Source organism: Excalfactoria chinensis, chromosome 6, assembly GCF_039878825.1.
Source record: "Excalfactoria chinensis isolate bCotChi1 chromosome 6, bCotChi1.hap2, whole genome shotgun sequence".
Classification (NCBI taxonomy): Eukaryota; Metazoa; Chordata; class Aves; order Galliformes; family Phasianidae; genus Excalfactoria; species Excalfactoria chinensis.
Window position 1 is genome coordinate 6039629 of NC_092830.1, and position 13971 is coordinate 6053599.

The 13971-nt window shown below is 47.0% G+C and overlaps 1 protein-coding gene across 6 annotated transcripts in view; it reads left to right on the forward strand.

The window, feature by feature from the left end:
* Positions 1-853: 853 nt before the first annotated feature.
* GRID1 (glutamate ionotropic receptor delta type subunit 1) overlaps positions 854-13971 on the forward strand; it is a 485653-nt gene continuing 472535 nt past the window's right edge. For 4 of the 6 annotated variants that reach the window (XM_072339809.1, XM_072339804.1, XM_072339803.1 and 1 more), the window contains exons 1-2: positions 1125-1256; positions 3154-3309. In XM_072339809.1, coding sequence (XP_072195910.1) covers positions 1178-1256; positions 3154-3309 — 235 coding nt within the window. In that variant the 5' untranslated portion in view covers positions 1125-1177. Of the gene's footprint in view, positions 1257-1863; positions 2006-3153; positions 3310-13971 lie in introns of those variants that run through there. The other 2 variants (XM_072339806.1, XM_072339807.1) reach the window with 2 other exon arrangements.

The following is a 13971-nucleotide window of genomic DNA, read 5'->3' on the forward strand; positions in this document are numbered from 1 at the left end:
GGTGGCGGCGGAGTGCGTTTGCGCGGAGCAGCTCCGCTCAGCCCCGCCGCTCGGCCCGCTCACCGCCCGCCGTCCCGGCCGCCACGCCGCTCCCTCCCGGACAGGTCCGGCCGCAGCGACACGGCGCTGCCGAGGCGGCGACCTCCGGGAATCGCCGTGCCTCGCGTTATCCGAGCGCTGACGTTCTGTGTATGTATCGCCCCGGCCCCGCAGCAACTTGATAGCGTTGGTAACATCCTGCTCGCGGCTCCCTCTTCTTGGCAGCGGTTTTGATTACGGTTCGGGCTCCTGAATGAATTTGTTTTCTCTGGATCCTCGGCGTTATTGAGACGCTCGTCACGTTTGGGTGCCTGCAATCACTGATGCGTTTGTTTTAGGGGATGAATTAGTCTTCTGAGTCCGCGCACGTCCAATTTATGAATTAGATTTCATTGAAAGCGAGAACAAACCAAGCCGAGCAGCGGTTTTGCCGCACCACTTTTCTTCCCACCTCTTGGCTTCCGGCGCCGGGGGGGGGTGGGGGAAATCTCCCCATCCCGGCCCGCACCCCGCGCCCTTACCTGCCGGCATCCCCTCTCCCCCCGCTTTCCTTCGTTCGCCCGGAGCCCCGGCCCCTCTCATCCCGGCAGCCGTACGCGCACTATACGTAACATCATTCCCGGCGTATCCCTCCGTGCCTCGCTGCGGCCGGTTCCCCCCCGCTTCGCAGCGCCCTCCCGCTCCGTCGCAGAGCTGCCAGCTCCCCCTCCGCGTCTCCCGGGCGCCCACCGCCCGCACCCCGCCGCGCCGTGCCCCGGCGGCACCGAGCGCCGAGGCTCCGCAGTCACGTGGCGCGGGGGGCGGGCGGCGGCGGCGGGGGGGCCGCTCCGCAGTTCGCGGTCTGCCGGCGCCCCGGCACACACCGAGCGCTGGAGGCTCTGTCGCGCCGCCTGCCAAGCCGGGATCTACCGCCGCGCTGCTTCGGCCCCTTCTTTCTTCTCTCCGCATCGTCCGCTTCCCCCATCTCGGAGAATCGTCTGCGTTCCGTGCGAATTTGGGATTATTTTTCCACGGGGGGTGTCAAGGCATCCCGCCCTCCCGCGCCGCCTGCTCCACCTGCCCTTGCGCCTTTCTTCTTCTTTCCCCCCCCTTGCCTCTCCACCGAGCCCGGGCTGATGTGCTGCGCGAGAGGCTGGAAATGGAAGTGTTGATGCTCTGGCTTTTCCCCTGGATATTTCAGTGCGTTTCGGTGCGGGCGGACTCCATCATCCACATCGGTAAGAGAGGGAACGCGGGGGGTTGGTCGGGCGGGGGGGGCCGGGGGGGAACGCGGTAGATAAATAAATGAAGGGATCTTCTCGTTCGACCGCTGTCATCTTTCAGGCAGCGAATGAGCCCAACTCTGCGGAGAAACGGGGGAGCGGGGTGCAGGGAAAGGCATCGGGATCCCCCGGATCGCAAAGTTGGGGGCGAAGGGCGAGCTGTGCGCCGGGGCCGGGCTGCGGGGCGGGGGCCCCCTGGCGCCCCTGCGCGGTCTCCCGCGGGGCCGGGAACCGAGCTCGGAGCTGCTCGCGTGGGGAACGCTTCCTTCCTGCCCGCCGCCGAAAACAAACAGCCGCCCCCGGAACCCGGGCACAGAGAGGCATTATCTGAACGTGCTTGGAGGGAAAACTTTCGGGGTGATAATCCCTCGGTCTTCGTCCCCTGCCATAGCAGGTGGCAGCCGAGCCGGAATGCGAGGAGGGAACTTGGCTGGGAAAGGGTTAGAGAGGCGAGGTTTGCGGCGGCTCCGCGCGTGTGCGTGTGGCTGTGCGCGCAACTGTTGTGGTTTGAGTAAGATCTCATTAAAACCCCTGGGCAGCAAGGAGGCTGGATCGGCGGGGGGAGGAAGAGGGGCATGAATGAGAAGCAAAGGAAAGGCTGATGTGAACTTTTGTGGCTTCTGGGAGCGAGCACGGCAATGTCCACGGGAAGCCTGGCGAGCGCAAGCGGGGCTCTGCAGTCACCTCTTGGCTGGTGTCGGAAGGTACCAGCAGGAAAGAAATGAGGATGCTTAGGGGCGGAGAGGATCACTTGTGGAAGATGGTAGGGGAGGAGACGGGAGCACGGCCGGAGAATGAAAGAGCCGTCCTTCCCACCAGTCCCTTTTGGGAGTGGTGGTGGTGGGAATAAAAGAAAAAGAAATGAGAAGGAAAAAAAAAAAAAAAAAAAAAAAAAAGAAAGAAAGAAAACGAAGAGGGGGCCGGGCAGGAACAATCCTGGCTGGGGGAGCTCCGCGGTTGTGGGCGGAAAGTGCCCCGCCGGCCCTGGGAAGGGAAGGGCAGAGTGGGGCCAGGCGGGGCGGTGGGCAGCGGCTCCGGGCCGCCGCGGGAGGCTCCGCTCGGCGCCGCGCGCCTCCGGAGCCCGGGGACGCAGCCAAGGCAGACAGCATTGCGGAGTCATTAAGGAGACGGGGTCAGCCCTGACCGCAGCTGGGTGGGGGGGGGGGGAGGGGGGACAGTACGAGGTAGCCCCGCTTCGTCGCTTCCTGGCCCCGCGTCTCCGTTGGGGGCGCGGCGTCACCGCCGCTTCTCCCCGCGGAAACTTCATCCCGAGCAGCATTTCTCGCTCCCTGGAGGACGCTCCGGCGAGCAGCAGGAGAGCGCCGTGCGCGGAGCTCTGCGGTGCGGGGGCAGCGCACGGAGGCTCTCAGCCCCGGCACGCACCGGGAGAACCGGCAGCGCTTCTCCGGGCCCGAGGAGAGCTTTGGCTGCCAGCACGACAGATCGCATCGCTCCTAGAGCAGGGCACTAAGAGTAGTGTGCGCACACATGCTCGGCACAGGGCATCTTATGTAATGCACGGCGCCAGATGTTTTCATGTTAAGTGCATAAGCAGGATAGTGAAATGGAAGCGTTCAGGTGACTGGTCGTGTCTGTTGTGGGTGTGTGCCCCCGGTCCGGAGCGCTGCCCCAAGGGCTGCAAACGGTGTGCCGTGAGCACAGCTTGGTCCCGTTCCCACGCCCGCTCCCATCCCATCTCCGAGGCAGCGGTCGCCCTCCCCGGGCCTGCAGTGCCGTGGGAGCAACCCCGCTGGCACTGGGCGAGCCTGCTATGGGCTTGGTACGGCCAGGGGAGCTCCGGGCGGGCAGCGGGCACAGCTCTCACCGCCCTCTACCTCCTTGTTCCCCACAGGTGCCATTTTTGAGGGCAATGCTGCCAAGGACGATGAGGTGTTCAAGCAGGCGGTGTCGGATCTGAACCTCAATGACGACATCCTCCAGAGCGAGAAAATCACTTACTCCATCAAGCTCATAGAGGCCAACAACCCTTTCCATGCGGTGCAGGAAGGTGAGCACCGGGGCAGCACCGCGCCGGCGGGCGGGGAGAAGGGTCTGTCCTGTTAGTGGGGAGGGAGTCGCGGTCCTGCTGCTCGCTTGGAAACTTTTCTTCGGTCGGGGGTTGGCGCTGTCTTACAAGGAAAGGGAAGGGACGGCGCGGTGAGCCGGCTGCGGCGCCGTGCCATGCCGTGCCGTGCACCGCCGCGCAGGGGCAGCCCGGGCTGGGCTGGGGGCATCCTCGGCAGAACCGGCAGGGCCGGGGGCTCCGTGTCGCTCCTGAGTCTGCAAGCGTCCCTGCTTCCCGTTGCTTCGGCCCGCACTGGAATCCACGTGTGTGCATGGCAGAAGAACGGGCTCCACCCGGTGGGGCTCAGCCGGCGCAGAGGGGCCGGAGTGGGTGGGAGAATGGGAGGCCGGTGGGGCAGAAGGCAGCGCCTGGCCCGCAGCGTCACTCCCGCAGCCACTCGGGGAGAGCAAAGGTGGGCAGGCGGCGGGACAGCACGGCGCTTCTTGGGAGAGGAGCGAGCCCTTGCCTGGCAGCCGGGCAGGCAGTCGGTCAGGTAGCCGGGCACCTGCTGGAGCCTTCCAGAGTTCACAAGGTCTGACAAGCAGCAACGTAGGTAATTCATTGCAATTACGTTTGTTTTTTTTTTCTTTTCCAAAGGGAAACGTTTAAATTAATCAGCTTGCCTTTACAAATAAGACTTGAAAAATATATTATTTCTGATTTAATGAAGCCAAGGTTAATTATGGCCTGTATTATTTCAGAAGCTGTGTTTTCCAGTAGTAATCATTCTAGAAACAGAGAGCTATTTATATACCCAAACTAGAATATTAAAAAAAAATGATTCATCACCAGCCTTGCCCTTAGTTCTGCAGAGCACAGTGTGAATCTTTCTCTGTAGAGAAATTTGCATTAATCCATATGTATTTTCATGTAAGTTGTGTACATGCAAATGATGGCTACAAAATTACACCAAACGTTAGTTTTCATGAACTCTAAACCATTTCTTCTGCTGTCTTTTCTCCCCAGTGTGGGCGCTGGTTAATGTGCGCACTCAGGAGAAACAGCAAAGTATACCTTTCCAAGGGACATAACTATCCCATTAATGGAATTCTTCCTACTGCTCTGAAAGCTTAGTGAGAAGGCACGGAAATAAAAATGGTTGTGAAAAAGAAGGGGATTTTAACACAGAACTCCTTGCACGTGGTCAGAGAGTTCATTTATTGGCACAGATTAACCCTCAGCAAATTGGATCTTCTTAACTTTTGCAAAAGCTCAGGGTCCTGTATTGGAGCTTGTTCAAGTCGGTGTAAGCGGCTGTGGTTGGTGGGCTGAACAATTGCTTGCAACAATGTCTCTTCTCAGAGTAAAACTTGATGCAGCTGTTCTGAATGCCTTGGTTTCGGGCTGACCTTCTTGCAGGCACATTGCTTACTGTTGTTGAGGGCAGGCAGCGTGATCAACTGCAGGATTCTTCCTGATCTCCTAAGATTTTCTGTTGTTGGTGCTATTGCTCTATTTGTTCATCTTGAAGATGAGAATCACGTTTGAAAAGACTGCTATCAGAACAGGAAATCTCTGTTGAAAATCCACGTTGAAGTCGCAGAAGCGACTCCGGCCAGATTTTTAGTCTATTTGATACAGAATATTTGTACTGCGAGAACATCTGTAAAGAAAGATGTTCCCTCCTTCCAGGATGCTCTTTCATGGATTGTGTGTCCATTGCATTTAGAATGGCTCTTTGATGGTCTGATCTCAGGCTGGAGAATTAAGGAAGTGATCCAAAGAGATATTGTCCACTGTCTCTAGTTCATTAAGGCAGATCAGGGTATTCCTTTGGGAGGACTTTGAAGTGGTCCTGAAGCCTTTACTCAATTTCCTGGCTTCAGTTGTTGGTTCGGGTCAGGTCTTTTATTGTTATTATGCATTTAAGATTTTATTCTCTACATTAGGAACCACTACACAGCACGCTGACAAAATAATACGTGGGGCATCCAAGTTGCTGGGCTGTTCTTACTGTGCAGCGTTGCTCTGCTGAGCGTTCCTTAGTGTCATTGTGACTATTCAGAATCTCACCGCATCTCACTGTATGGATGCCCTGCTCATTTTGGTAGAGTATTGCAGATAGTTCTCAAAATAACCCGGAGCAAATCCTCTGCCCAGACTGCTTGCAGAATGTCGCTGCTGCTACATAAAACGCCCTGACATTCACATTATTCTTCTGGAGTCTTTCTAAGCAGTGCCATGGAAATCAATGTTGCAAGCATTAGTTTCATAGCAATGGAACTTCTTATAGTAAAAACCAATCTGGAATAAAAATAAACCACCGTGATACTACTGCCAGGACACTGCATACAATCAATCAAATCACTAATATTGTTTTTATTGGAATAGTCTTATATGCATTCTTCTGAAACAACGTAGTGAATTATTTTTTAAGGCCTTTTAAAAAAGTGCTGCAAGCTGGGACCTACATTTCGATGATACCTTGCTGGTGAGGTGATAAAGAATCATCTCTGTGTGTTATGGGATCTGTTACAAGGGAAGAAGCCATTAGTTACTGATGGGGATGGTTACTGATGTGTTTGACCTGCTGGCTGTTGTCAGGTGCAGAGCTTCCTCACGGGTAGGAAGCATGGAAAAGCAGAAGCTCCTGGGTTTTCTCAGTAGAAGCAAAACGAGGCAGAACAGAAAGGAACTTGTCTTTCCTGAATGGAGTGGCTCTTGGTGCTGAAAGGTGTGGAGAAGCATTACAGGATTTTGAACATAGGGGCTGCAGGGACTTTGCTTTACAGAGAGGAGGGCTCTGTTCTGGTAAGTTGCGTTGACTACAAGAAGTAAATGAAATCATAGTCTTTTTTCTTCAGAGACTTGGTGGACACTCATGCTAATGGTTATGTAGTAAGTGACAAGAAGTGTAATTGTGTTCCATCTGCCTTTTATTTTGTCATAAATTGCAGAAACAAAATTCTGTTGTGCTATTTTGGCTCCATCAAGCTCACGTTTTATAACAAAGAGCAGCAAGCGTGTACGTGGAAGGAATAACAGTGACAAGGGATGTAGCAGTAAAGAACAAAGAGACCCTGGTGTATGCATGAAATAGGACTTTGTTGTCTGTTTGTGCTTGTGAGCAGGCATTGCATTTCGTTGCATATTGCTTTTGTGCATGTGGCAATCACTGAAGGGATAAATTGTTTTTTCACTGGCTGTCATGGGAGAAAATATACATGGGCAATCATTGTTCTTATCATATGATTTTAAGGAAATCGACTGAAATCACAAATGTGGTGTTAAATTATATGTTAGCTTCCAAAGGAGGGTGTGCACTCAGTTTCTGTTAAGTGATGGAGAAGGGGAGTAGTGAGCAATTGTTTGTGTGCGGTGTGTACTTAACCTAGTAACACAGTGATGGTTTTGTGATTCGAACGTTCAAATGAGCGCAAGGATATGAGAAACGCTGTAAAGCTCTCAGTTCAAATTGGGATTTCTGAGCCTGCCATTGGTGTTGAAAAGTTATTCTTCACGTGACATATGGGTGGTGAACAAGTTTCCAGCCAGGCTTGAAAGCATGTGTTTAGACTAAATAACAAACAAGGTTAACGTGTAAGTTTTTAATGTGTCACTTTTGGAGGGGGAATAGTCAGCAGTAGGTCAGAACTGGGGCATAGGAAAAGCTAATATTTACCTTCCTTAGCACTCTTTGGAGAAGAGATCCCAGGGAGATTGCTATTCAGAAACTGTGAAAGTTTAAAGCCCTGTTTCCCAGTGAATGATGCTTACGCATCCATGGAGCTTTCCTGGAGCTGAAACTTGCTGTTCTCTCTGCATAGCAATTTCACATGAATTGTTTCTAATTTGAGCAGCCTTGTATGTATGCTTGTTGATGTTAAAATGCTGTCAGCTCTGGAAATGAGAACAAATTTGGAAAATCAAACTGTGATCTGAGATCAAGAATGGTGTTCCATAAATGGGTTTATTGTCAGTCCCATGGATGCTGCCGTGGTTTTAGAGTGGCTCAGAGTTGTAGGTTTTTTAGATGTCCGTATTGTACAATGTTGGGTGAAGCTGATCTCTTATCATAGTGTATAGATGTACTTGGTGCAGTTCCTCAGCTGTCTTGGCTCAGCATGTGTATTTCAAGTTACTACTATGGCTGCATTCTAACTGTTCTATTTGTTGAGAAGGTGTAAGCCGATCAGTGTGGGGATAAATCAGGTGAACTACGCAACTGGAGAATGGGGTTTAGCAGCTCCATTGCTATTCTTGCATTTATTTGACTGACTAAGATCCCAAATGAAGCTATACTTCTCAAGTGCACGTTGCTCAGTAGCAAGGAACTGTGGAGGAGCAGACTAATGATTTATTGAATCATATGCATGTATCGTGGGATTTTTGCTCATAGCTTACTTTGCAAGCCTGGGACTTTGTCAACTTAGTGCAGGTGTCCCTTATTTGAGATCCACAGGTGGGTCAGAATCTATCTTGATTTTAATAGGCTTCAGACTTCTGTTAAAGGGTTGTTCTCCACTGGGAGAATTTAAACTGGAGTGGCTATTAAAAATATGGAAGAAAAGACCTAATAGAAGCTGTGAAAAGAAAGCCATCAGTGATGGTGATAACACTCCCTTCACCTCCTGGTAAGCCAGATTCTGGACCATTTAAAGCTGTCAGATAGGTGTTTGTGTAAGTGTAGGGACAGGCATTTTGTTTTGCTGAGCTGTAGTTTCCCATGCTCCAGAAGCGAAGGCTGTTGTTTTAAGAGTCAGGGTATTTTAATACTAGAAGAAAAGAGCAGAGAGAAAGCAAAGTATAACAAGTATAAACCAAAAATCTGGTAAAAATTAATGAAGTATTAGATGTAAAAATAATGTGATTTGTTTTTATTCTGTGTTCTGTCTTAAAATTGTGCTTTACTGATTCAACTGCATTGAACTGAGGTGTTGCCACCTACCTAGAAATAGTTCGGTAGATTTTTAGTTTGTTTTTATCCATATGCTCTCTATTGAATTTTCCCGAATGGTTTCTCCTGAGTCCATCACTGCCACATAATGTGAACTTCATCTTCTATTCATCCACAGTGTGTTGGAATGCAGATTTCACAGTATTTCTTCAGGATACAGTGTCTTCCTTGGACAGAGTTACGAGCTCTCCGGAAAGAACATATTGTTATGTATAGCTTTGCTAGTTTTAATCTGAGCTTTCAACGCTTATTGAAAACCAGCCAGAAAGAGTGAACGTAGTGCATCTCTCGCATGGTCAGGGAGGCCTTGCTGTGTAACTACACGTTTTTTCTACTAGTCTGCCGCAGTTAAAAGCTGTTGCTCAGTGGGGTGAATGTGCTTAACAGTTTTACCTCCTTGTGACCTTCGAGACCAAACCAAGACTTGTTAAGGACTGCCACAGTGAGGACATCTGTGATGCTGTCATACAATTGTGCCTTTGATTTTATGAGCTGTAGTTGCATGGCTCAGTTTATTATTTACCAGTGTTTCACAGAGCTAAAATCCCGACAACTTTAAATTCTTATCTCTACCAATTCTCATGTTTTTGTGATGCTGAAAGCAGGAACCTGATATCTTCAGTAGGAAGGAGAGAAGCCAGCAGCCCATACAGGAGTTAGTTTAGCGCTGAGACTGAAGGCAGACTGCAGGCTGTGGGAGAATATCCAAATACGTGTTTGTTTTGCTGTTTCTTTCCACTTGCAGTGTGTTACTCATAGCCACAGTTACTCAGGTTCTGAGGTGCAAAATGTTTTGTACACGCAGAAGGAACTGCTGCTGTTTAAAAGCATCCCTGCTATTGCTTTTTTGTTTTTCCTTAAGTGTACATAGATTAATTCCACTGCAGTTATGTTATTATCTGCTTTTGGAGAGATTCCCATCATTCTGGGCTGGATCCGAGCAGCCCAGGGAGTGAACTCAAGGAAGTGTCATACGTAGGATTGCAGTTGGCAGCCAGGGCTCAGGGAATGAAGGAGGCCTCCTTGCTCAGCAACCAGAGGTAGAAGAGGGCCTGTTGTGAAAACCATGGCAGTGTGGATGAAACCTGCTTTAGAGCACAGGGACCTGCCCCAGCTCCGTGATGAGGGCTGGTGTGCTCAGCCTTTCACAGCAGGTGTTATAGACTCTGCTTGCCATGAGATGACAGGAAATTCCCAAGTGTCTTCCTGCTTTCAGTGAAGAGATTTTCATTTTGTTCGAGCAGGTGTTATTTTTTCTCACTAATTCCACCTACATAGCCGTGTAAGCTTATTTCTTCTCCCTCTTCTAATATGCTGACTAGCTAATGCCTTTATTTCCACATCAGGCTGCAATATCTGATGGTCTTCCCCACTGATCCTGCTGTCTGTGGAGATCATTTATCAGAAATCTGCAGCTGGGTTTCTTACTCTGGAATTTCATGATGGAGAATATGCTATAACATTAACGTGGATGCTAGAAAGCATCATAAAAAGGATTAGTGAGTGTTTTCCATGGTTAAGGACTTTTCTTTTTTGTTTTACTTTTTTTCTAGAAGAAAATAATTTTCTGAGTGTTTTTGTTTGTCTTGGGCTGCTTTTCTCAGTTATTACTGTGGAGGAGGATCTGTAAACATGAAATGAGTATACAAAACTGCCTCCAGTTAAAATAATGGCTAAAGAAGTTGGTCATAAATTGTGCAGTATAAACTATATATGTGTGTGTATATATATGCATGCACGTATACCCTGTACAAAGAATTTAATTACTAGACTTAACTGCAATGTGGCCAGCAGGGAGTCTGCTTTGAGCTTTTCTGTGTTCAGAGTCTTTACAGGCATAGATGAGAGGACTGACTAAGTATTATGTTTGAAATTGCATCTTAATACTTGCAGGATTAGATAAATTTATTATTTTGATGTAATTTATCATAGTATGGTTTAGCCACAGAATGAAAGGAATCAAAACTACCTGTTCCTTGAGCAGGGGGGTTAGTTGAAACAGTTAGTTTAGGCTGAACTTGTTGCCATTTCAGAGGAGTCTCAAAGTCTTCTTTGTTTTTTAGGTGAAGACCAAAATGTTTTTCATTCACTTCTGTTCATAGTATGTTCCCTGTGTTGGGAATTCCTGCCATGTCCTTATTTGTCTCTCTCACCTGTTGCTTAGAGGCGTTTTCTCAATTTGCCCCTCGAAGAAAAGCCATGCAGAATGCACTGTTGGAACCCTATTGCTATATAGATTTTGTTAAGCCCCTCCCTTTTATTGTTTGAATAGATGTCTGTAAGTGCTCTCCTGAAAAGGAAACGTCCCACACAGCTCTTGCTTTTCTATCAAGACTTTTCTTTCCATAATTTACAGATGTTTGAGTTCATGATTTGCCATGGCTTGAGAAACAGTTTGCATTTTCAATTTTGACAGGCTTTTTTTTGTTTTATATACTGGACTTAGTGGTGATTATTCCTAGGTGGAGATATGCTGTGAGGTACTTTCTGGTTGTAAACTTGCTCAAAGAGGCTGGCTTTCATACAAGGGAATGAAACACAGGGCAGATATGAGATATGCAGACAACTGTATGTGAAAATGGATCACTTCTGAAGTTAAATTCGAGGCATCATCCTGAAACTTCTTTCCACTTCACTCCATCTCAGATGGGTGCTGGATATTAAAAAAGCCCCCCTGAAGAACAAATGCATCACAAAAAATAACATGGTTTTCTTGAAGCTGAATTAAAAATCAACAATTCAAGATCCTTGTCACGGAGAACATTGGGCAAACAAAATTTCTTTCATTTCCATAACTTTAAGGCAGTACATATATAAACTATGTGGAAAGCGATTCTTTTATGTTTTTCTCAATAGCTTGCATTCAGTTATGATTTGGAGGCCTCGTAGTTGTGCTTGAAGTTGCATTTAGATTTTTGAGTTTGAAGTGCATTTTATGGCTTGGAAGGTTTGCCTTACCAGGAAGAGTCTGTCTATGCAAAGCCCTGCTGATTTCAAGTCCCTTTCTTTTGACCCTGTTATGGCATCCTAGTGCCTGCACTTTTTCCTTTTTTGCCCCTTATATGATAATATATTAACTAATACATATATTAGAACATGCAATAAGAATTAATATAGGAAAGCACCAGCAGGTTGCATTTAAAGGCAAAAAGAACCAAGAGGCATTAACGTCAAACAGTATTTGGCTGTATTAAAACACACAGCAGGGCTTCTACTGCTTGACCTTACAAGAACCATTCCCTTAGTAACCTTTCATAAAAGGAGTAAAAGGACAGTAAGAAAACATTCTTCTTTTTCTGTATTCAACTGAATAATATCTAAGCAATGACTTTCTCTTAAAAATTACAAGCTCCAATCAGGAAACTCCCAGTGGGTCCAAGCTCCCATTGCTTGTCCTGTTTCTCAGTCCAACTATTTATTACTCTGCTTTTTAAGTTACTGGGGTCTTTCAGATTTTAACTACTAGTAGTGCTGATACATTGCTTCTGATATCATCAAAATCTTACACTCTGTCTGTCTTGTCCTTATTTAGAAAGTGAATAAAGGATTTTGTATATAAGTAAATGTTTGTAAAGTAATGAGAGTTACCGTTGTCAGCAGGTAAATGACTCCATTCTACTACGTGATAATTAGAAAATACCAGTTATTTGCTGCTCAGCCATACTTTGAACATGGAAATTGTGTAATGGCGTGGAGTGGCGTTTCCACTACTTTGTGTTTTCTTAAGCTTTCTGCTCCTGAATAAAGGTAAAACTTGGAGTGGAGGAAAAGGGAATTTGTTTGTGGGAGACGGAGACTCACTGTCATTTTTTGTGTTTGCAAACCCTCAGCTTATTTTTTCCTTCTCTAAAAAACTGCTTTACAACTCAAAAGGAAACTTTGTTCAAAAATGAGCATTGTTTCATTGTTTGGTATGGAATATTAACTCTACTTTAATCCAAAGGACCATTGTATTCCCCATTTTCAGTCCTGCTTAGGGATATTTCTGGAATGGGAATAGCTATCCAAGAGGCTCAGAAAGAAGGAACTCATGATGCGATGCCAATGGGGGTCAAAGTGCCAAGCGTTAAAGCACTTGAGAGGTATGTCTTGCAGAAAGGCTTTAGATAAAGCAGTATCTTTATCCACAGGTTAGCTCTGCCATTAAATGTGTTATGATGCTTTGGCAGCCGGTGTGGTCTTGCTTTGCCTCTGGATGGGTACTCACAAAATCACTTGTGCAGGCAAGCAGAAGTGCTGTTGTCAAGCGTGATTAGAGACAGCCTTCTCAAAGCAGGTGGCTGGAGTCATCTTCCCCTCCCTTCTCTGCCAGTGGCAGTTGCTCTGTTGTGGCAGGGCTGGTTCACAAATGTATTTCTAAAGGCTTAACGCCGTATCATGTGTTGAGGACAGCTTACATGTTTGTGACCGTGTTGTGCCCTCTTTGCATTTACACTGCTGATTAAAAAATAAAACATTTCAGCTAAATCTCAGAATCAACTGGGCAATGCAGTCAGTAGTGGTACCTTTTTCTTTTTGAGATGAATGTGCAACCCTGCTTCTCAGACTTTCATTGCTTGTTCTGCTGTCTTTCCTTAGAGTTTTTTTTACACAGTAACCTGATATTGTTCTCAGGATCATCCTTTTGTTATTCATTTCATTTCTTCTTTGCCTTATTGCCAGCTCTTTGGCTGTGTAGTTGTTGCTGGCGTCTTTATGCCTTGGATTCTTTACCAAAACTCCAGTTTTTCTTTGCTGATGAGATGCATACTTTCCTATGCCCTTTCCAGAGCTCCTCCTCATTTGCAGCCACCAGTCCTGTACCCTGTTTCAAATGGACAGCAGCAGATTCATTATTCTAGCTCCCGGTGAACTTTGTCAACGTAAACTGTTTCTCTGAATTCGGATGTCTTTTCTGTACCTGCCTTCTCTTCTTTGGTAGCATGTTGTTCTCCCTGTACTTTTGTCTTTCCTGTCTTTGCTCAATGCAGTAGATTTTATGAACATGCTTTTTCTTGATTTGCTGGATTATTTTATTTCCATTGTGTTTTAATTATTGTGATGAGAACATCTGTGGGCAGCAATATACAGATGTTTGTCAGAGCCGATTTTAAGGTTCATAAATAGTAGCTATATCTACATGAAAAAATGAAGGTTTTCTCTTCTCCATTTACACCAAAAGAAGTGGAACTGCATTATAGAAATGAAATGTGTGTCTGTGGGAGACTTGCTGCTGCCTTTCTGTGACTGCCAGGGGAATCCTTTAAGTTCCACACAACTTCCTCTATGTTAACCTGCTGAAGAGAGCCCAAGGTCTGTTCTGCTGAGTTGAGTCTCTCAGCCTCCTTTCAGTAACAGGACATGTCACCTTCTTCTCTTTTTATTTTTCATTTTAACCCTCAAAAGTATACCTGTCTGACATCATAAGGAAACAGGGAATACACATGAATGAGAAGCCAGAGGTGCTCCTTGAGAACATCACAGTAGTTGAAAAGAATGGTAAAATATCAAGAAGGTAAAAAAGAAAATTACAGCAGCGATTATAATTGTATTTGCTGTAGGGCATTCTGGTGGCAGTACTGACAGCTGACTGCATTCATGTTAAAAGGACAGTTTGGTCAAAAATGCTTCATAAATGGTCAGTGAACTAGCAAGCAGATTATTTTTTATCATAACTTTGTGCCTTTTTGTTTTCCGTCTTGTGCTAATTATCTTCAGAGTGGGGCTGT